Source organism: Ipomoea nil, unplaced genomic scaffold, assembly GCF_001879475.1.
Source record: "Ipomoea nil cultivar Tokyo-kokei standard unplaced genomic scaffold, Asagao_1.1 scaffold0415, whole genome shotgun sequence".
Lineage (NCBI taxonomy): Eukaryota > Viridiplantae > Streptophyta > Magnoliopsida > Solanales > Convolvulaceae > Ipomoea > Ipomoea nil.
The window spans coordinates 3,433,292-3,458,297 of NW_017616843.1; the positions used below are offsets into that span (position 1 = coordinate 3,433,292).

The following is a 25,006-nucleotide window of genomic DNA, read 5'->3' on the forward strand; positions in this document are numbered from 1 at the left end:
AGTATTAGTAGTCTAGTAGAACTCTTTATACTTGTCTTCTATATTAGTATTGTACAGACTATTATTCGTTTCTGTTAATCAATACAATCCTCATCTGGTATCATATCTAGGTTTCTTTCCATGGCAGCTTTGGGTGGGAATGATGATGGATCTGTTCGTGATTCTTCAGAACGGACCGTCTCCGAGGTTGCCTCCACCCCCATTTATCCGTCTCCGAGCTTGTCCAGTGCTCATCACTTTGTGTCGATCAAGCTCACCGCACACAATTATCTGTTCTGGCGTACCCAGATGCTCCCGTTTCTCGAAGGTCAGGGGGTGTTGGGCTTTGTTGACGGCACGGTGGAGTGTCCACCGACAGCCTCGTCGGCTTCGTCGACGGCAGACAGCGACAGCACTGCCTCGGCAGTAGCGTCGCCGGTGGTGCAGTGGCGTCGACAGGACAAGGTTGTCCTGTCTCTCTTGATCTCGTCCTTGTCTGACGAGATGTTACCGTTGGCGGTGGGCCGACCGACGTCGCGTAAGTTGTGGTTGGCGATTGAGCAAGAGCTCGGCTCGGCAACGCGGTCTCGCGCGGTTCGTTTGCTCAGTGAGCTGCAGCGTTTGTCGCAGGGGGCTTCGTCCGTTTCGGATTATTTGAACCGGGCGCGGATTTTGGTGGAAGACTTGGCCCTTGCTGGGCGTCCGGTTCCTCTTGATGAGCAGAATATTTATGTCTTCCGTGGACTGCGGTCGGATCTTCGCCCGCTTGTTGCTCCGTTGACTCGTGGTGACCCGGTAACTCTCTCGGATCTTTCCGATTATTTAATTTCTCAAGAATATATCTGCGCAATTGATGGTCCGGTTGGTGCGCCGGCTGCCTTGACCGTTCACCGTGGTGGCCGGGGCGGTCGTGGCGGAGGCCGGTTCTCCTGAGGTGGCTCGGGCAGTGGGGGTTCCGGCGGCAGTGGTTCGGGCACCGGCGGTTCGGGCAGTTGCGGCCGTGGTCGCGGTGGCCGGGGCCGTGGCCGTGGTCGCTCGGATGTGCGTTGTCAGATTTGTGACAAGATTGGGCACTCGGCGGCGAATTGTTGGCGCCGTTATTCTGAGTCGTCTGGTCCTCAGGCTAATGTGGCTTTTTCTGGTGGTGAGGGTGGTTCGGTTAACTCTCACCAATGGTTTCCTGATACGGGGGCCACTAATCATGCCACTCCCGATTCCTCTCAGTTGATGTCCTCGGGAGGTTATGACGGTTCGGACACTCTTCGTGTCGGCAATGGTGAAGGTATGCCTATCTTTAGTGTTGGGTCTACTTCGATAGCCTCGTCTTCTAGAGTGTTTCGATTAGATGATGTTTTGCATGTCCCTGGTTTGTCTTCCTCTTTAATTTCTGTTCAACGCTTTGCTAAAGATAATCGTGTCTTTTTTGAGTTTCATCCTGACTGTTTTCTTGTGAAGGATCTCTTGAGCAGGGAGGTGGTTTTTAAGGGGGGAACTTCTGGTGGCTTATACTCCTGGCCCGCGTCTTCTGCTCGTTCTGTTGCTTATGTTGCTGCGTGTGCTTCGTCTTCTACGTGGCACAAGCGGCTTGGTCACCCTCATACTCGGGTTCTTCGTCAGATTTTGCAGTCTTCTGGTGTTAGTAGTTTTAATTCTAGTGATTTATCTCGTTTGTGTTCTTCATGTCAGTTAGGGAAGTCATCCCGTTTTCCTTTGCCCCGTGTTGAAACTAAAACTACCCGTGTACTAGAATTGGTTTATACTGATATTTGGGGCCCTGCGCCTGTGCACTCTGTGAATGGTTTTCGTTACTTTGTTTTGTTTGTGGATGACTTTACCCGTTTTATTTGGTTTTATCCGATGCGCTTAAAAACTGATATATATTCCATATTTGAACGGTTTCGGTCACTCGTTGAGCGCTCGTTCTCACAGAAAATACTTTATATTCAGTCTGATTTAGGGGGAGAGTATAAGAAACTTCACTCTACCTTTGAGTCTCTTGGCATTCGTCACAGGCAGTCCTGTGCATACACACATGAACAGAATGGGCGGGTAGAACGCCGTAATCGGCATATAGTTGAGACTGGCTTGGCCCTGATGGCTCAGGCGTCTGTTCCATCTCGTTTCTGGGACTATGCGTTTGAGACTGCTGTATACTTGATTAATAAAATGCCTACCAGTGTCTTAAATAATGAGTCTCCTCACTCTCGTTTGCACCGGTCTCCTCCGTCCTATTCCTTTTTGCGTGTCTTTGGGTGTTTGTGTTTTCCTTTATTACGTCCCTATAACCGTAATAAATTGGAATATCGTTCTTCTCCTTGTGTGTTTTTAGGGTATCCTGACTCTTTTCGTGGCTATCGTTGTATGAATCCTGTCACTAATAAGGTCTTTATCTGTCGCCATGTGCGATTCGATGAGTCCGTTTTTCCTTTTGCTGGATCTGTTGCTTCGCAGGTGGTGTCTCGGCCTCCAGTGGTGCCGTGGGGTGTTGCCCCCATCGTGCCTGTCTCCTCTTCAGTTATGGAGCCTGTCGATGATACACCGGTTCTGGATATGCCCGCGGGTCCGGCTGACTCTGTCTCCACTGAACGGACCGTTTCGGCTGTCCCTAAAGCTTCTCGGGGTCGACCTCGTGGTAGTAAGAACAAGGTGGCAGGTCCGCCCTCTCATGTTATGGCAACAAGGAGTCGGGGCCCGCAGGAGCATGTGGCTCTCGTTTCTGCCACTACAACACCCGAGCCGACATGTTACTCTCAGGCTGTGGCGCATCCGGAATGGCGTGAGGCCATGGATGCTGAGTTTAATGCTCTCCTACACAACCAGACTTGGACTCTGGTCCCGTACACTCCAGGTATGAATGTTGTGGGTTGCAAGTGGGTGTTTCGGGTGAAACGGAATGCTGATGGGTCTATTGAGCGACATAAGGCTCGTCTGGTGGCCAAAGGTTTCAATCAGGTCGCTGGTAAGGATTTCTTTGAGACTTTCAGTCCGGTGGTCAAGCCAACCACGGTTCGCCTTCTTCTGTCACTTGCTCACTCCCGTGGTTGGTCCATTCGTCAGCTGGATGTCCACAACGCTTTTCTGAACGGTAACCTGGCAGAGACAATGTATATGCGTCAGCCGCCTGGTTATGAGGACAAGTCTGTTCCTGATTATGTTTGCCATCTACAGCGTTCATTATATGGACTGAAGCAGGCCCCTCGTGCCTGGTTTACCCGATTGCATGACTTCCTGATCTCTGTTGGCTTCGTTCCGTCCAAGACGGACGTTTCGTTGTTTATATATTCTGTCAGTGGTGTGCAGCTTTACTTTCTTGTGTATGTGGATGACATTTTGGTCATGGGATCGGACTCGAGCCATGTTGATGGGCTTGTGGCTCAGCTTGCGCGTACATTCAAGATTCGGGACATGGGACCCCCGTCTTTCTTTCTTGGCATTGAGACGATGTCACTATCTGATGGTATTCTTCTGTCTCAACGGCGTTATATACAGGATATTCTTAGACGTGCAGGCATGGTTGACTGTAAACCGGTTTCTACACCTATTTCGGTGGCTCGGTCTGATGTTGATGATTCTACTCCGTTTGCTGATCCTACTCACTACCGTAGCATTGCAGGTGCACTTCAGTACCTGACGGTGACTAGGCCGGATTTGTCTTATGCAGTTAACAGGCTTTGTCAACGCATGCAGTCGCCCACCACTGCGGACTGGGCGGTTATGAAGCGTGTTCTGCGGTATGTGAAAGGCACTCTTGGTATGGGTCTCTGTATTCGCAAGTCGGAGTCTCTTGCATTGCATGCGTTCTCGGATTCGGATTGGGCAGGTAATCCGGATGACCGAAAGTCTACGAGTGGGTTTGCCGTCTTCTTGGGGTCCAATTTAATTGCCTGGTCTTGTCGGAAGCAGCGGACAGTGGCGCGGTCCTCTACTGAGGCCGAATATAAGGCACTGGCTGATGTGGCGGCGGAGGTCACGTGGTTGGTTTCTTTGCTGCGCGAAATTGGCTTTCCTCCAGACGCTGCGCCGGGGCTGTGGTGTGATAATCTGGGAGCAACATACCTCTGTGCTAATCCGGTTTTTCATGCACGAACTAAGCATGTTGAAATCGATTATCACTTTGTTCGAGACAAGGTTGCCAAGAAGGAGTTGCAGGTTCATTTTATTTCCACGAAGGACCAGCTAGCTGATATTTTCACCAAGCCACTTGCATCTGCTCGGTTTTCATTGCTTCGGGACAAGCTCAATATTTCGAATGCTCCACCTTGAGCTTGAGGGGGAGTGTTAGGACTCTAGTATTAGTAGTCTAGTAGAACTCTTTATACTTGTCTTCTATATTAGTATTGTACAGACTATTATTCGGTTATGTTAATCAATACAATCCTCATCTAAATATCCATTAAGTAACAATAAAATTCTTCATATTCTTTAATTATATTACTATTCATTAATCAATTCGACCACTACTACTTAAACAAGAAATTCATTTAATAATCACATACAAAAAAAGAAGCTATTCAAAAACTGCATGCCAACTTAAAAAGTAATTATTATATGATAAATTTAAAAGAGGAATGTATCATCATCACCATTTAATTTGTTTGTTTCAATACACAAATTATGGACATGTGGGGCAACTAGTTATAGCTTGAAAATTATTTTGTGTTATAACCAATTTTGCTTTAAAAGTTGCACCTAATTTGGTTGTGTTGACTACGTGACTAATGTTACAATTCCTAATTTTGAACATATATAATTTACTAACATCATATGAAAATAAAAATATGACATTGTTTAGCATTATCATGTTTCGATTCTTCACCAAATTAACTATTGAAAATCCAGTAAAAAGAAATAAAATAAGACAAATGAGATGAAATGGAAAATTACAATTACAAATACTACATATAAATTTATAGAGTTAATTCCATTTTTGGTCCTAGATTTATAGGTGACAGTTCACTTTTAGACATTTTTTAATTAGAACACTCACTTTTGGTCCTAGTATATATTATCCTGGCATGATCATTTTTTGTCCCTTTTCAACAAAACAATTTAAATATGTTAAATACAATGATATTTTGATATTCAATTATGGATATTTTCAAAAAAACAAAAAACATAAATAATATAACTGTTCAACTTACTTTGTATAAAAAGATTGAAATGTTTTTGTATTTAACGATATTTCAGTGATTTTGTTGATAGAAGACTAAAAATGGTCATGCCCCAATAATACTAGGACCAAATGAGGATGTTCTAATAAAAAATGACTAAAAGTGGATTGTTACCTATAAAAATTTAAGACCAAAAATGGAATTAACTCTAAATTTATAAATTATTTCAAATATACTGCAGCCTAACATTATAATTCCATAAGTTAGACTAAATTCTCAATCATATATGAAATATAAGTAATTAAGCTAATAACAAAAAAAAGTTTTAAAAGATTTATAGGAGATTATTGTATTAATTAAATTAGACATTAAAGAAATATCCAGCAAGAAGATAAGGAGCATAACTTGAACAAATAATTGATACAAGGGACCGACTATGTACATGTGAACCAACAAAGTTGTGAGTGATACCTTTGTACTATAACATAAAAAACTCATTGAGGCTAGTGTGGACCAAATTTTACAAAATTAATTATAATACGTAGTTGTTTTGGTCAATGACATACATTTGTTTGCACAGTTAGCTGCCTATTATGTTTTTTTTTTTTTTTTTGTCCTTTTAGTGTATAAAATAAAGGACACAGGAGAAATATCAAGTCTTATCTTAAAAGTTAAAAGTTATATTTGATTATTGCATAAGTTCTTTATTAATTTATAGTGAGGTGGATACATTTAAACATAATTGATGTTATTAGTATTTTTTTTTTTTTGAATGCATATTATTAGTATGTTTAGTTGTAGTAATGGTCAAAATAGTATTGTAGCAATGATGGGGAAGTATTTCTTTTTAGTTTCTTTTGTTCAAAACTTTCCTAGCTATTTTAATAACAGTGAGTTTAATTAGTATTATAATGTTGTAATAAAATTTTCTTAAACAAATTATAAGCTTCATTATTATTGAGAACATCAATTTTGAACGATTATATTTTTGGTAAATCTACGACACACTACTTTTATTGAATGAGTAGTTATAATAAGCTAAGTTTGCACCTTCAATTCAACCCCAAGAGGGTTACCTAATATCCCCAAGCAAGATGTTATTTGAATATTTTACCGAATATGTAACAAATTTATGAGAAGAAGAATGCATTATCATCACCTTGCAAGGTAGATTTGGATCTAAAATACACAATTTAATTACTGAATGTTCACAATTTACATACATAATTACATACTTAATGTTACAATTTACATATTAAATGTTCACAATTTATCTTTTTATAAAATTGTAAGTATTTTATATGTAAATTCTGTATTTTTAACCCGGATTTACTTTTCAAGGTGGACCCCGAATCCGCAGAATAATTTATCAATTAGAAACATGTGGGCCAACTTGTCACCGTTGGGTAATTATTAAGTAATACGTACTCTATGCAATATTAAATTCAGCTTTAAATTTTTCATGTAACTTGGTTGTTGTAATGGATTAAATGACTAATTGTTAGACTTCATAATTTACTAACATCTTATGAAAATAATATGCTAGTCTTTAGTATTATCATATTTTCATTTGTCACCAAATTGAGCTAGTGTTGAAAATCCAGTAAAAAGGAAAATAAAACAAATGAGATAAGATGAAAAAAAAAAAAAATACTAAAGTACTACATATAAATTTATAAATGATTTTCCAATTACCATATCATTTTGGCCTTTTGGGTGGTTTCCGGCCGTTGTGGGTGGGCTCAAAGGTGGAGAACTTGGTCGCTGGTTTGTCAAGATTTTCGGCGGGATTATTATTGCATGGTATCTTTTTATTTAATATTCCACAGCTTTTTCGAATTTCAAAGCTGATGAATATAATTATGTAACATAGAAATTCTCCCTTAGGGGTGTAACATATAATTATGTAACATAAAAATTCTCCCTTATTGTATAACTTGAACCATGCATATTTTTCTAACATTTGCATTATATGACTTGCACTGTACGTGCTTATGCATTATTTATATATCAATAATTTATGCTAAACAAATTCTTAAAAGCATATTTAAGAAAAAAAAAAGCCAAAAGTAAAGTATAGTACGTGGGAAAATATATAATTGTACAGGATTTAATAGATTGAGCTAAAATGCAATGAATAATTCATTGGAAATTTAAGAGGTAGAAGTAAGAAATCAACATTCTATAAAAGATTTGAAACATATTTTATTCATTTTTTTTTCTTGAAGCAATGAGTACTATATTGATACCAATACACAATAAAATAGTCCACTAAAAATATGTAGAAATAAGTATTAGAAGAGTTCGTTCTTTTGAATTATTGAAACTCAAATTGAAGTAGATAAAAATTGTGACGGCTAGAAAACATAATGAGAAACAAATATAGAGTATCATTAACAAACAACATGAGAGAACTCCAAAGTATCTACTCCAAATTGAACAGTAACAACTTTCGGCTACAATAATCATCCCTAATCACCATTGCCTCCTGCATTAATTTCGTTCACCATTGCCTCCTGCATTAACTTCGTTCAACAATCAACAATGTGTAAGATTTTCCCCAATAATATATATTATATTATATATATTAGGTCCTTAATTAAGTGGTACAAGTTGACTATGCTTATTAAGTGGCCTGGTTGGACTGAATAACTAGAAGTTGTTAGTCCACAAAACTCTATGCCTAATATAATCCTGAATTGATGGGATACAAGATAATTGATGATATAGCACATTCAGTTACGGTACTCATACTACTCAGTAGACACCACTACACTATCTAGGGTTCTGAGTCAAATATGAGCCAAATAATGCCTAGAAGATTAACTCATTTGTGAATATAGAAGAAATGCTCAGAAGATTAACTCAAACAATCCATATAAAGAAATTAAAAATTGACATGTTTATCATTTTAAGTAAACTATATTTATCTTTCATTTTATGATTATGTTATTCAATATATTATTATTTTACAGAGAAAATTGAGTTCAAATGGTGCTCTCTATATATAAAGAACCAAGTGAAATATCATTTTCTAAAAAATAAATAAGTCTAATATTATTTTAAAATTTACCTTTTTAAAAAGTAGTGAGTTAGAACCACCTTAAAAGTTAAAAAGAACAAAGGATAAATTTTTAAAAAAGCAAAAGGTTAGAAGTGTTTAAATTTTAAAAATATACATTATTTTAGATAGAATAAAAAGAAAAGTAAGACAAATAATTAAATTGGAAGAATCGAGTATTTGCTAACTTAATTAAGAAAAGATGTAATATAATTTCTCAAAAAAAGATGTAATATATTAAATCCCATAAATAAAACTATTTAACTCATAACAATAATCATTGTCATCTTTTAGTTTTGATCTTCTCTTGACCCAATAATAATTTATTTACTTTTAACATCTAGTTTAGTATAAATGAAAAAATTGATGACAAGTTATATACTTATATATAGTTGCAGGATTGAATGATTAGCTACTCTGCTTTTTAAAAACAAATTATGTGGCCGTACTCACATCCAGTGTAGGTTCAACAATATTATTTCTGCCCTCTTCTCTAAGCTTTTTGACGCTTTCTGTCATCCCTTCGAGTTCTTGTACTTTTATTAACTTCCGAGCATTTTTCATTATGAATCCCGCACCTTGTATGCTTTCCTTGAATGTTTCAAAGTTTGTTTCCAACTTATTTACTCGCTGAAGCCAACCCTCGACTCCTTGTTTCCTTTTCCTTTGTCCCCCTCTTTCTAAGTTCTTCAACTTTGCTTCCATGTCATTCGCTTCCGTGTGAAGTTGATCTACTTCATCTTTTAGAGTTTTCAGATTTTCATCAAAACCCATATATCCTTCAAAGTTACTAAGTAACGTGAGTATCTGCTCCATTGAGTCTACCAAGAAAAAGCAATGGCCAACAAAATGAGTAATTTGAACAAACAAGAAAGCACTAAAGTGTTAAATTGGATTACACACCCCTGTTTTGCATGCCTAATTGAAAACTGAAAATTTAACAGCTATAAGCCTGAAATATGTTAAATTATTAGGAAACTGAGAAATATTAGAATACAAAAATGGGATATATGTATATATACTATAAGAAATGTAAAATTGCAATATACCATAATTAAAAATACTTTATAAGAATGATAAAAATAAATAGTTAAACTATAAAATGATAAAAGTGCATAGCAAAAATATATGTTACGATTACACATTTCAAAGAATAAAAGTGTATGATCTAGACGCTACAAGTGTAATATATAATGTGATGTTTGGTTCAAAAGAATAAAAATAAAAAGAAATAGATTATAAATCCAAGAAAAACGGAAATGGTAATAAACATGAGATTATATAAGGAATCATATTTTTATGTTTGGTTAGATCATGGAATTGAAAAAAAATATCATTTAAATAACTAAAATGTTCAATTCATATTCAAAATAAAATGCATACAAATATACAAATACTCACTGGCCTTCTAAAATAAAATAAATTAATAAGTATGATGCAACATGATTGTCTACATACCTTTAAGAGTCCAGAATAGATCTATACCGGCCCGCAGCGCAACAGCCATAATTTGCCTTTAGAAACTGGAAGGATTTAACTTAACGGTAGCTTAACAGCAATGAAGAGACCAAAAACCTAACACACAGAGAGAGAGATATACTTAAAATTTTCTTAGCTTAAAATAAATTAATTAACAACAAAGTCACCAGGGCTCTTCAAAAAAAAAAAAAGAAAAAAAAAAAAGTGACCTGAGAAATTCATTGAAAGGAACAAAGAAACTTCAAAGAAACCCCCAAGCTAGAGTACTTATTTGCTGTTTCTGTAGGTACTGTACAATTTCTATTGTCTTATATGTGCACAATGAGAAATAATAATGGCATTTTTTCTTTTGACAAACAAATTATGTGTATGGATGGTACCTACCACTCTACCAGTGGGTCAAGAATGTTTCCAAGTCAATTACTGTACTAAAGAAATTACTATAAGATCGAATCCTATGCCACATATCTAGTTGGATGACCGAGACTTGTCTACGTCAAGAAATTTTGTTGTGATTCATAAATTTAAAAAAAAAAAATTAATATAATAAAGATGTACTAAATATACATTATTTAATAATATACAAAATGGTGTATCTTCAATACTCAAATAACGTAGTTTTAAATATTTTGTAAAATAAAGTTTAAAAATAGAGTATGATGCTGATTAACCTTTTTGGTACAGAAAACCTAAAAAGGCAACTGGGCTGGATGTATTCATTTTCAATAGGCGTAGGAGTTTTACTGATGTCTACAAACACCTAAGCAAATATAATTAAGAAGAATATAACAATTATGCATACCTTTATGAGTCCAGATCGAATAGTTAAAAGTAATCTGAAAAATAAATATAAATTATGTAAGAATTAATTAAAACTCAATAAAAATAATTTTAACAAATAAATTTAGAAGAAGAAGATATAGATTGTGCAAGAATTAATTAAAACTCAATAAAAATAATTTTACCAAATAAATTGAGGGTGTGTTTGAAAACCTGGAAAATGAGTTCTGGAAATCATTTTCCAAGTTTCTATTGTTTGGATGTGCCTGGAAAATCAAGTCAACGGAAATCATTTTCTGTTGACTTTGAAAAATAAGCTTGTTTTGGAGGAAAATGACTTCCCTTTTTTTTGGGAAGTCATTTTTCAACTTTTACACCAACATCACACCACCACCAACATCATCAACACCATACCACCACCACCTCACTATTACCATCACCACCACTACTGCCGCCGCCACCACCACTATACCACCGCAACCATCGCCACAACACCACCACTACCAACACCATCAACACCATACCACCACCACCACCAACATCAACATCATACCACCACTACCACCGTCGCCGCTACCACCACCATACCACCGCAACCACCGTCGCCGCCACCACCACCATACCACCACCAGAACACCACCACAACTACCACCACCGCCGCCGCCCCCACGACCATACCACCACAACCATCGCCCCCGATACCACCACCACCATACCACAGCAACCGTTGTCGTCGCCGCCACCACCAGCAGTTATTATTATTATTATTATTATTATTATTATTATTATTATAACAAATAACACCACTACCACTACACCACCACTATACCACCACCACCACCACTACCATACCACCATAATATTTTTTATATATTATTAGTTATTTTTTTTATTTTATTATTATATAGTATTATACATGTTGTAATACTCTAAATAAAACAATTAAAATGTTTAATTATACAATTCTACTCATTTTACAGAAAATGAACCAAACACACAAAAACATTTTTCCATAATGCAACCAAACACTGGAAAGAAAAATGTTTTCCGGAAAATGACTCATTTTTCAGAAGTCATTCTCCTACTTTCCAAACGGACCCTTAGAAGAAAGAGCTAGAGAGAGCATATTAACTCTTTTTTTTTGTTAACTTATGTATAATTAAGAATAAAAAGTTTTAAAATTTAGCATATATATTTTAAATTTGAAATTATTTATACTAAATAGGTGTGAGTCACAGTCAGCAAATTCCAATGTTTTTTGAGCAGGTATATATATAAATTTTTTATTGAATGAAAATCAAGAATTTTTCGAAAGTTAATGCTTCAGATCGAACAAACATTTGCTGCAGAGGAAATATAAAAAAATTCATCTATTTAGTCAAGAGAATATATGCATACCTGCAGCACAGCAACTATGGTTTGTGTTTTGAAACTAGAATTCAGTTAGCAGTAGCCTAGATGCAGATAGAGAACAGAGAGAGAGAGAGTCACCAAAGTCAGGAGAGTAAGGACAGAAATTGAATGGAAGGAGTCATGAAATTTCAAGGAAACATCTTTTTTTTTTTTTCTCTATTACATTGTAGTATCTGTCTACTGAAACACAAAGAATCAATAACGTCTCCACTGAGTCTTGAACTCATAATCTTCTAAATGAAAATGGAAGTCCAACCCAAGTACCATTAGACCACATAGCCCTGGTAACATCTTTTTTATTTGTTATCCTTTTTCTTCTTTTCTCTTTCCGATCCATCTCTCTCCTACATTGATTCGAAAAAAATCAAGTAAATGCATACTAATGAGGTTTTTCTAATTCCTACCAAAAAAAAATGAGGTTGTTCTAATACTTTGTGCTATAACCAACTGAGCATTAAAATTTACACCTAACATGGTTGTTGTGTTGACTAATTGCCTATTGGTAGTCTTAAGATGGAAATTAAAAATCCAATAAAAAATAAATTTAATTAAATGAGATATATATAAGATGGAAATTAAAAATACTATAATACTAATTATAAAATTATAAATCATTTCAAATATATTACAATCTAACGTCATAAATCTTTAGATTGAGTTAAATTCTCAATCATATATGAAACAATTAGGTAATCCAATAATGAAAAGGCTTTAAAAGATATATAAGAAAGGAAAATGTAAAATGTACTCCAAGTGAATATAACTCTTAGTATATGTACATATATTATTGAATACACAAAAGTAAATGATGAATACCTTTCAAAAACAAAAGTAAATAAATAGATCAGGACTATATGGTCTAATGATATCCAGATTGGACTTTCATTTGAAAGATTATAAGTTCGAGTCTCAGTAAAGACGTTATTGGTTCTCATACTACATTATAATAGAGCCAGTAGCATTCAAAAAGTTATAAAAAAATAAATGAATAAAAATAGTGGTCCCCTTTATTGAACACCACATAGAGAGTAAAAAACAAAGTATGTAATGAAAATCGATGTAATATTAAAATTATTTCAAATATATTATAGTGCGGAAGAAGACCAAGACTTGTCGTGCTAGTCGTTATACGCGCTTTATTCATTAAACAAATCTACTATACTAATAAGAGTCCAAGAGAGTTAGGCCTTTAATAGGTAGAAGAAAAAATGGCGGTCAAATTTTTTTAATCAAATGAATGGCTCAGATTTGATCAGATTTTAATTTTTTCTTGAGATTTACTAATTTATCCTTAATTATATGATTATCTGTTAACTTTTTCGTTAAATATTATCTTCTCCGTTAATTTCTGTTAGTTCACCGTTAACTTACTCATTGATTTCAATAAGAAAGGTCTTAGGTTCGAACCTCATCCCAATCAAAATTGTCATAATTAATACTCTTACTCTTACTAAATTAAAAATAATAATTTAGTAGTTACAACAAAAAATAATACCTATGCATTTCTTTAATTTTGAATTATGTGTCTACAATGTTTTTATTCAAAAAAAATATTCATTATCAATAAATTAAATAAGAGAAATAATTTAATTAATTCTATTTTCTTTATTTTTCTCCAATATAAAAATTACATTCAAATTTATCAATGATTATATTCGCTACATTGTCTCTACAATGTCTTTATTAAAAAGAATTATTCCTTATCAGTAAATTAATTAAGAGAAATAATTTTATTAGTTATATTGTCTTTATATTTCTCCAATGTAAAAATTCTTTACATTCAAATTCATCAATTGATTATATTCACTACACTGTCTATTATCTTTTTTGTGCACTATTTTTTAATTAAATATCAAAGTTAAAATACAAAATAATGTTATATATTTACAACAAAAAACAATACCTATGCATATAATAATAATAATAATAATAATAATAATAATAATTGTTTTTAAAAAATAAAAAAAATATAATTAAGTCAATCATATTAACTACTTGGGGATTTATTGATAAAAAGAGTATTCAACTCACACAACAAATTGAAATGGGAAATTATCTCACAATATCATTGTTTGGCAATTAGAAGTTAGCTCTTCAATATTAGTATATATTTAATATTTTATGCCATAATTTTTATTTGTTCTCCCTTATGTCCCGTATTTAATTTCAACCATACCTATACAATTATTTTATTGACAATTATAATCAATCTTTATTATATTATCTTGCATTTGTAAACTTAAATTACCTATTTAAATACACAAATTTAACATTCAATTATCTATGCATGAACAATTCAAATATAATCTTGCCTTGATATACTTTAAAGTACTTATTTAAAAGAAAAAATATTGGGCATTATTCCAATCGCGCAATGCGCGTAAAAAACTAGTATTTAATATAAGAACAGAATTATGTCCATTCAAATAAAAAATCATCTCTAAATGTTTTTTTATTAATAGAACAAGAAATACAGAATAAGCGTATAACATAAATAATTTTTTATAAGTCTTGTATAAAACTACCTCACATAAAATGTATAATACATTTTAGTTAAAATGTAATACATTACACTCACAAAAAGTATTAAAGTTGAATGAGAAAAGTGTCAAATTGGCCCCCTAAGTCAAGTGGATAGTGCAATTGGGTCCCCTAAGTGAAAAAAGCTTCATTCAAGTCCCCTAAACCTGTAAAATTGTTCAATTAAGTCCAATATGACTTGTTTAACAGGTTAAATCGATATGATGTTGACACGTGTCTTTCTTATTTTATTTTTTAAAATAATTTTTATTTATTAAAAATATTATTTTTTATTAATTAATTAAAATAATAATAATACTTAAAAAATTATAAATAAATTAAAAAAAAAAAAAAAAAAAAAAAACAACCACTGGCTGTCCGCGCCAGACAGTCGGTGGTTGTCTTCTTTCTTCACGGACAACCGTGGCCGTCCGGCCACAGCCGTCTAAGGAAGACGACCAAACGTCCATGACCGCCTTCCTTAGACGACCGTGAAGAAGGAAGATAGCCACTAGCTGTCCAGTGCAGACAGCCGGTGGCTGTTTTTTTTTTTTTTTTTAATTATTATTATTATTTTAATTAATTAATTTATAATTAATAATATTTTAAATTTTTAATAAATAAAAAACATTTGTTTTAAAAAATAAAATAAGAAGGACACGTGTTAACACCATATCGATTTAACTTAATAAACAAGTCGTATTGGACTTAATTGAACAATTTTACATGTTTAGGGGGCTTGAATGGAGCTTTTTCACTTAGGGGACCCAATTGCACTATCCACTTAACTTAGAGGGCCGATTTGACACTTTAAAAAACGTTATATATATCTCATGATGAGACGATATTATACAAATCATATTTAATTTTTAGATATATATCTTTGTACAAATGAGAAAATTTTGAACAAGAAGATTATTTGTTTTAACACATATATTAAGTTAGACAAGTTTCATTGCTGGAATTCTCGCCATTTCGACTAACATTTTCGTCCAATCATAATGTTGGTCGGTAATTTATTAAAAATCTCAACTTTCCATCTCTAAAGATGATTGGATGAGAAGTTGGTCAGAATTTTCGTCCAACATCCATTGTTGGATGGAAATTCCGTCAAACCTATAATGTTGGTCCGTAAACCTGAATTGACTAATAAGTAAAAAGTAAAAATATTAGGTATTTTAATTTTCATCCAACAAAATGTTGGATTGATACTTAAAGTATTTCAGCACCATTGAACAACTTGAGGAGCGGGAAATACATAAATTTTGGCGGTTATCTCCTCCACTTTTTCACAGAACGGTAGATAGAGCAACCCTCTCCATCAAAATCTCCTCCACCTTCTCCATCGTCCCTTACCACCGTCTTTAATCGTCACTTTCTTTGCCACAACCACTAACAACTTTTGCCCATTGTCTTCGACATAAACGTCGACGCCAGGTCTATCATTGCTTATGTCATCGCTGCGTGCTTCCTCTTGTGGTCATCACTTCCTCGCCAACTGCTTCCTCTCCTTTTTGTTGCTTCCATGTCGCCGCGTGGGTGGTCGTCCCCGACTGGTCGACTGTGCAGTCGCCAACTGTTGCAACGATTTTCGTTGCTTCATTCATCTTTCCAAGTTGGTTAGTTCTATTACTCTAAATGTTAAACCCTAATCACCAAATTCTTGATTTCATAGATTTCTAAATTCCTAATTCTATTTATCCCTAAATCCAATTTTTATTTTGCCCTAAATTATTGCATTTACAATTTTTTGATTTATATAAAATTTTATAGTACTGCAAAGTTTGATATGTGTTCTCTTTGCTTTAGTCATGCATTTACAATATCGATCTTTGCTTTATATAGCTTTATATGTGCCCTCTTTGTTGTACTCTGTATATTATTTATCTAATAAAAAAATACTATAAAAAATTCTTTGAACTAATAATGGAAAGAAGTATAAAATGTATTATAATTTCTAAACGTTAGAAATCAAGTACAACTATTTATAATTAGAAATTGGTGTTTTTTATATTTTTTATTTATTTTATTTTATTTTTTTGTTCTAAATTTGACCTTTGTTAGCCACTTGTGGGTGGGCTCAAAGGTGGAGAACTTGGTGGTCTGTCAATAATTCCTTTTGTTTTTTTTTTTCTTCAATATTTTTCGAATTTCAAAGCTGATGAATGACGCGTGGGGCGGTGCAATTAATAAGTGAATGGGAATTTTTCCCTTTTACTAAAGGTGTTATTTGAAGATGAACAAGTGCATGGGAATCTTTCCCCTTTACTAAAGTTGTTATTTGAAGATGAACAAGTGCATGGGAATCTTTCCCTTTTACTAAAGTTGTTATTTGAAGATGAACGCAGTCAGAGATGGAGTCAGAAATTTGGTTGAAGTGGGGTGAAAAAGTAGGGACAAATTCAAAAATTTTGCATTCTAACTGAAGAAGATTCGAATTCCTATCTCTTAAAATAACTCAATATGTACTCAACCAACTCATCTAAATCAATTCTTATTAATATTTAATAGTTTTATTTTACTAATAGTAACACATGTACTATATATACATGAGTTCTACTACATAGACTCCTAACTTGTACTCCCTCATTTGTACTCCTTGAGGTGGCAAACCAAGATTGGTTATTTTCAGCATGTGGGTTCACAGAAAAATGTCTAAATCAAAAATATGTGAGAGGGAGTACGTATAAGTTGAGAGTATAATATGGGAATACATCAAGGAGGGCCGTCCCTGGGCAAGTCTGCCCAGGGCTGGCGCACAGGGCCCCCAATTTTGGGGGCCCCATATTTAAAAAAAAAAAAAAGTATAGTATATATATTGGCATTCGGCAGCTGCAGCGTTCAAACTTAGCGACTAAGAGAAAAACTCACAAATCATTAAACACTCAAACCCTACGGCCCTACCCTAAATCCCTATTCTCTAATCTAGATTCTAGCGCCTAGCATTAGACAAAGACACAGAGTGACAGACGAGTTAGAGAGACTACAACAATTTTAATAATTCAATTTGCTTAGGTAATTGAAATTGAAGTAATTTAAATATTTAATTTTACTTATTTACGTTATTGAGGCTGTGTAGTGCTTTAATCTCAATTGTATTCTTAAATCTTAATTTTTTGTTGTTTGGTTGTTTGTATTTTTTTGATGTAGTAATTTAAATATTCAATTTGGGGTTGTTTATTTTTATTCTTCGTTGTTTGACGTCTCTTAGGCAGCGCAATTAAGTGAATTGACACAAAGACAACAACTCAGTTCTTGTGCTATTGATTCTTCAATTCTTTTTTTATTATACAAACTCTCAAGTTATTCAATTTTCTTGACAGGTAATATAATTAAAATTATGTATTGTTTTATAAAATTCTTGTTTATTGTTTTATTTACATCATTACATGACTTAGTAATTCTGATTTCAGAATAATATATTCAAAGAATTCGTTTCTTGATTAATTATTTATTGATAGTGTTTCTAAATAAATTTTTATTTTTTCTTTAGGATTTTATGTCTTCTAGAAAATATTCGTCTGGGTTTGAGAAGCGTAAAAAGAAAAGAATAATTGAGCAACTAACTCAATCTCAAATATATGGGCAAAAAGATGATGCCAAGGAAAAATTGTTAGATGCTAATTTTCATATAGAAGATCAAGATGATTGTGAGATTATAAAAAATTTAAATAATGGTGTGCACAACGATGATAGTTATCACTGTGACAATGAAAATAATAAGAATGTTGATAGTTGTTTAGATGATGTTGGTCACAGTGATAACCAAATGATTCGCTTTTATTTGACATATATGATCCAAGAAATTGGGATGCCCTTGATTCTAAATTAATAGATATTCTTGTGAAAGATGGTCCTAAAAGAGATTTATCAATAAATAAATGTCCTAAAGATAAATTATCTAGAAGATTTTCGTCTGCATAATCAAAAGTTTGGTGGATGATTTTGCGTCTAAGTGTATTTTTTGTATACAATATTTATGTTTTGAATTTTTGACACAACTTTTTGAACAATAATTATTTATATATATAGAAATTTATTTAAAAGGGGGCCCAAATTAATATATTGCACAGGACTCCACTTTTTATTGGAACGGTCCTGCATCAAGTATTTTCATATATACATATACACATACAAAATTTATATATGGAGTGAGGTGGAGTGTGGGGGCAGGTGCCCCTGCCCCTTTGGCTCCGTCCCTGAACGCACCGTGGGTGGTGGCCGCATTGGTCAAATATGGCGGTGATTATCTTTCCATTTAACTATTGCATTAGATTATTTGAATTTCAAATTTTGTCTCTTGCTGATGATTAAAGGTGAACGCACGTGGTCTTCATCGTGGTGTGACATAATGTATCATTAAAAAAGAAGCTATTCAAAACTGCATGCCAAATTAAAAAAGTAATTATTATATGATAAATTTAAAAGAGGAATGTGTACCATCATCACCATTTAATTTGTTTGTTTCAATACACAAATTATGGACATGTGGGGCAACTAGTTATAGCTGGAAAATTATTTTGTGTTATAACCAATTTTGCTTTAAAAGTTGCACCTAATTTGGTTGTGTTGACTACGTGACTAATGTTACACTTCATAATTTTGAACATATATAATTTACTAACATCATATGAAAATAAAAATATGACATTGTTTAGCATTATCATGTTTCGATTCTTCACCAAATTAACTATTGAAAATCCAGTAAAAAGAAATAAAATAAGACAAATGAGATGAAATGGAAAATTACAATTAAAAATACTACATATAAATTTATAGAGTTAATTCCATTTTTGGTCCTAGTTAGATTTATAGATGACTGTTCACTTTTAGACATTTTTTTTTATTAGAACACTCACTTTTGGTCCTAGTATATATTATCCAGGCATGATAATTTTTTGTCATTTTTCAACAAAACGGTTTAAATACGTTAAATACAATGACATTTTGATCTTCAATTATTGATATTTTCAAAAAAAAAAAAACATAAAAAATATAATTGTTCAACTTACTTTGTATAAAAAAAATTATAATGTTTTTGTATTTAACGATATTTCAGCGATTTTGTTGATAGATTACTAAAAATGGTCATGCCCCAATAATAATAGGATCAAATGAGGATGTTCTAATAAAAAATAATTAAAAGTGAATTATTACCTATAAAAATCTAGGACCACAAATGAAATTAACTTTAAATTTATAAATTATTTCAAATATACCTATAAGTTAGTCTTCTTTGTTCTTTTTTGTACTAGTGACTGCAGCCTAACATTATAATTCCATAAGTTAGGCTAAATTCTCAATCATATATGAAATATAAGTAATTAAGCTAATAACAAAAGAAGTTTTAAAAGATTTATAGGAGATTATCATATTAATTAAATTAGACATTAAAGAAATATATCCAGCAAGAAGATAAGGAGCACAACTTGAGCAAATAATTGATTCAAGGGACCGACTATGCACATGTGACCCAACAAGTTGTGAGTGATACCTTCGTACTCACTGTATTAATTATAATACGTAGTTGTTTTGGTCAATGACATACATTTGTAATTTGTGTTGCACAGTTAGCTGCCTAATATGTTTTTTTTTTTTTTTTGTCCTTTAAATTTTTCACATAAGTTGGTTGTTGTGATGGATTAAATGACTAATTGTTAGACTTCATAATTTACTAACATCTTATGAAAGTAATATGCTAGTCTTTAGTATTACCATATTTTCATTTGTCACCAAATTGAGCTAGTGTTGAAAATCCAGTAAAAAGGAAAATAAAACAAATGAGATAAGATGGAAAAAAAATACTAAAGTACTACATATAAATTTATAAATGATTTTCAAATTACCATATAATGTGATTGTATCCTGGTTACTATTCTAAATAGGTGGTCATAGATTCGAATTCTTTGGTATGAAAATGTTTGAAAAAGTATAGAACATATACGACATTGTAAAAAATTGTGAGTATTTCAAAAAAAATTCTAAATGATTTGAAATATATTTCATTACAGTGAATATATTACGAAGGTTATGTATATTTAAGTTACGTTAAATTCTTGATTAAATATAAATCAATTAAGTAAGTCAATAATAAAAAGATATATAAGAAATCATCATATTAATTAAATTAGATTTAAAAAAAAAATGTTGAGAGAAGTACAACTTGAGCAAATAATTGAGATAATGGGTCAACTTTTGGAAATCTATGCACATGTGAGCCAACAAGTCATAAATGAGAAATTATTAAGTGATACTCCATACTATAATTAATATAGCTTTAAAATGTTCACCTAACATAATTGATGTGGTTGAGTAAATGACTGATATTTAAATTTATAATTTTCATCATAATTTGTTAACACACAAATGAGCTCTCTTTGTGGGCAGGATATCGGGATAACCGAATTCGATTCCCACAAGTGACGATTTCCTTTGGGCCAGCTCCTATGTCTCCCGGAACAAACAGGGTGGACGTGGACCGTTGAACGGATTGAGAAAGAGCCGTGGTTGACACCAAAAAAAAAAAAAAAAAAAGATGTTAATATTAACGGAATACTCTAGGATATCTAGTATAAAGTAAAATAGAATAAATAAGATAGAACAGAAAGAATAATACATATAAACTTAAAAATTATTTTAAATATATTGTACTTTCTTTGTCTTATTTTATCTGTATAATATATTATTCATTGGTCAAATAGTTCTTTCTTTATTGCTTATTTTCTTTAAAAAAATTTAATTATTTTTAAATTTAAATTTTCTATTTAATATAATTTTTAAATATATAAATTCTATATATTAATACTAAAATTAATATTATGCAAAATTAAATTAAGAATAATTTTAATTAAATCTTATTAATTGAACCAGAAAAATAAAATGAAACCAATAGAGTAGTATAATTTTATCGTGTGTTAAATATTGTCACTGTATCACAAAAGAGCCTTACAGATTAGATAGGAATCTATGGCACAGATATTTGTTGACTATATCTGCACAAATAATTAATGCTGCAAAAGTGCAGAGAAAGACCAAGACTTGTCGTACTAGTATCAATACGCGCTTTATGCATTAAACAAAAAATTAATATAGGAAAAGAATTATGTTCAATAATATAAATTTTCAAAAAAAAAATGTTCAATAATATAAATAATCATCTCTTTTTTGGAAACATATAAATAATCATCTCTAAATATTTATTTATTAATAGATCAGGGAATACATAATAAGTGTACAATATAACTAATTTTTTAGGAGTAATTGTGGGATGAAATTGTTTCATATAAAATATGTAATACTAATTAGTTAAAATATAATATTTTTCACTCATAAAAAATATTGCATTCAAACTAAACTTTTTTTACCATTTTATAATGCATTGTATGTGTACATAATATTTATTAATTTCTTGGTTAGTGCATAAAAGTTATTGAGTCTAGTCTACCAACTTTAGACATGACCACGGTTTCGGTTTTGATTCTGTAGATGGTGAAACCGGAATCGGAACCGGAACCTTATATTCCGGTTCCGGTTCCGATTTTTGAACCGACGGTTCTGGTTGGACTGCCGGTTCTAACCGGTTTTTATTTATTTATTTATTTATTTTTAATTGGAATAAATTGAGTAAGTGTTAAGTGCATGTGAGGCCATAAGTTGAGTAAAATTTTTGTTTTTTTTTTTTTTTTAAATGACAACTTGAGAAGTAGTATTAATTTTGTAGTTGTAATTTGTAAGTTTAAGTGTAACAAATTATTTAACTTTGCTATATTTTAATACAAAGACCTTGTAAGAATGGTGATCAGTGAGCTTTGAAATTGATCAAGGCAATTCTTAGGCCATTGATGGTTAGAAGAACAAAGGACAATAAATTTTTCATTGTCCTTTGTTTCCTTTGTTCTTTCAACCATTAATGGCCTAAGAATTACCTTGACCAATTACAATACTCTCTAATAACCACTCTCATAATGTCTTTATATTAATTTATTTTCCTAAAAGATAGGAAAATGAAGTAATCTATTTCACTTAAACTAAAGATAATAATAATAATTTTGGGCTTGCACTTAATTTTACCAAGACTAAGTTGCCTACGTATCTTATTGAAACTTCAATAAGAATCAAAGCCCACGTAGTTCTCTTAACATTTTTTTAAGAGTCCTGCTCTCCTTCGGTTGCAGTAGTGGTTGAATCATCGGAAAAGAAATCGTTAATGATGGTTGATCTTTCACTTTCTTGTTGTCGAAGCTTTGACACTCCTCAATCTGATGTGCAAACTTGAACTTCAATTGATTGGGGGTTCATCCTTGAACGAGTATCATCCAACATGTTTCCGCCTACACTAAATTCCTGTTCTATTGCCACAGTAGAAGCAAGAGTTCCAAAAATTTGTTTTACGATAATAGATAAAATAGGAAAATTTCTTTCATGGTCTTTCCACCACTGCAAAACATTAACGGGGCGTTTGATTGGAAGGAAGGAATTAAGGGGGAAAGGAATTGTAATTCGGTGAGAAAAGAATAAGGTGGGAATAAAGTAGGAATTACAATTACATTGTTTGGTAGGGAGGAATAATGAAAATGAGAGAAGTGATATAAAGACTAAAATACCCTTTGTGTAATAATATTAATAATAACATTCAATGACAAATATGTCATTTCCTTCCCTTTCCCTTTGGATGAATTCATTGAATTGCAATTCATAGGGGGGACCTATGAATTGCAATTCCATGGAATTGCAATTCCCTCCAACCAAACAATGTATTTTATCATTTCATTGAATTACAATTCAATTCCAATGCAATTCATGCCAAACCAAACACCCCCTAAGATATCATTATCCAAAAATACAAAATCAGTATTTAAATATATTTCCGCCTCGGATAATGCTGGAGATGATGATGAACTTGTTGTCTCAATGGTCCGACGATTTTTACCCACTCTAGATAGCAGGTTAAAGCCTCTACTTCGTTGAGTTGATTGCGAGCTTTGTGAACTACTTCGGGAAGATGTACTAATGTTCAACGAAGGACCATAAGCATGTAAATATTCTTCACACATACTATAAAACAAATTTGTTATTTCACTATAAACAATATTAACATTAACATATTGTGGGCTTGTAGGATAATTTAATTGTAAATATTCATAATAATGTTGTAAAAATGTATTTAAACCTACTAATTTACAACGAGGATCAAAACACATTGCAATTAAATAAATTAAAGGAATGTTTCTATAATATTCTAAAAATTTTGATTTCATGCATAAAATAGCACCATTCGATATAGGATCATCACGAAATTCAAAGAGCTTGCCAACAATATTTACAGCATAAATTAAAAATAAATGTGTAGTTGGATAATACACGCCAGACAAAGCATTGGTAGCATCATAAAATTCTTTTAATAATTAACAAACTTTAGTGCATGCATCCCAATGTTGTGGAAATAAATTAATATTACTATTATTTGCAACAAAAAAAAAAAAAAAAAACAACTCTTTATAAGGAATAGTACTACTGAGCAAAAGAAACGTAGAATTCCAACGATTTGGTACATCTCGAGAAAATCATTTTTTTGGAAATTTTTTTGATATACAAAATGCATTAAATTCTTTTTGTGCATTTGGATGTCTCCACAGATAAAGAATAGCATCTTTAATGTGTTTAATACTATTATGAAGTGAATGTGAACCAGCTTGAACACATAAATTTAAAACATGACAAACACATCTTTGATGGAAAAATTTACCTCCAAAATATGGATAACATAACTCCTTAAGTTCAGGGATTGCAGTAGTATTATTAGAAGCATTATCAAAACTAACCGCAAAAACTTTGTTGGTAATTTTGTATTCATCAAAAATACCTTGCAACTTACTATAAATATTGTGTGCAGTGTGTGATTCATCAAAACAACGAAAAGCAAGAATTCGTTTTTGTAGCACCCATTCATGATCTACCCAATGACATGTAACACCTAAATATGAATGTTCTCTCCAATGATCACTCCAAATATCAGCACAAATAGTCACCCACCCAGAATGTGTTTCTAGAAGAGAAATCAATTTCTTTTTTTTTTTTTTTCAGTTTTATATAATTTATAAATATTACAAGTAACAGTTGTACGCGATAAATCACACATTTGGGGACTTAATGCACTCCGACAAAATTCTTTAAAACCCACCTTTTGACCAAAACTAAAAGGTAGACCATCTATTGCAACCATTTCAGCAAACTTACTTCTACAGTTGTCATCTGTGTAACGAAATACAACATTAGATTTAGATGTGTAACTGCCAATTTGTTGTTGTGTTTGGGTATTTACCTCTCTGTCAGGATGTTTTGTGCTTATATGCTTTCGGTATGTCCCGTAGCCACCAAATTTCGTCCAATTGTACACCTTATCGCAATAATTACATTTTACTACAGTTGTTCCATCAGCTCTTTCAATTTTCGTCATGTGTACCCTGAAAAGATCAGATTTTAGTTTGGAAGGAATGGAATGTTGAACTTCTTCGCCTTCGTTGTCCTGGCGCTGCGAAAATTCTTCAATAGTGGAAGGAATGGAATGTTGAACTTCTTCGCCTTCGTTGTCCTGGCGCTGCGAAAATTCTTCAATAGTAGGATTGTTAGATTCAAAAGAAGAAATAAAGGGATGAGAGCCAAA

General features: G+C 32.6%; 1 protein-coding gene across 4 annotated transcripts; it reads right to left on the minus strand.

Moving 5' to 3' along the window:
- Positions 1-7,465: 7,465 nt before the first annotated feature.
- On the minus strand, positions 7,466-11,902 carry LOC109172367. 4 transcript variants are annotated; one of them, XM_019321564.1, is made up of 5 exons: positions 11,809-11,902; positions 10,433-10,466; positions 9,610-9,726; positions 8,605-8,972; positions 7,466-7,615 (listed from the first exon to the last, which is right to left on the minus strand). In XM_019321564.1, exons 3-5 carry the CDS (start codon positions 9,656-9,658, stop codon positions 7,562-7,564), a joined length of 471 nt encoding a protein of 156 aa, XP_019177109.1. In that variant the 5' UTR covers positions 9,659-9,726; positions 10,433-10,466; positions 11,809-11,902; the 3' UTR covers positions 7,466-7,561. The 4 variants fall into 4 exon arrangements, with proteins under 4 accessions (XP_019177109.1, XP_019177110.1, XP_019177108.1 ...); XM_019321565.1 differs by lacking the exons at positions 10,433-10,466; positions 11,809-11,902 and adding an exon at positions 9,840-10,031 and having other exon boundaries at positions 7,466-7,606; XM_019321563.1 differs by lacking the exons at positions 10,433-10,466; positions 11,809-11,902 and adding an exon at positions 9,840-10,031.
- Between the last annotated feature and the right edge of the window lie 13,104 nt (positions 11,903-25,006).

What these genes read in the sequence shown, in the direction of transcription:
- LOC109172367 (XM_019321564.1), bottom strand. Translation starts at nt 9,658, where the DNA reads ATGGCTGTTGCGCTGCGGGCCGGTATAGATCTATTCTGGACTCTTAAA. An exon ending in TCTATTCTGGACTCTTAAAG is followed by an intron (nt 8,973 to 9,609) that starts GTATGTAGACAA and finishes TTTTCTTGGTAG; the next exon opens with ACTCAATGGAGCAGATACTC. An exon ending in TTGTTGAACCTACACTGGAT is followed by an intron (nt 7,616 to 8,604) that starts GTGAGTACGGCC and finishes TGTTGAACGAAG; the next exon opens with TTAATGCAGGAGGCAATGGT.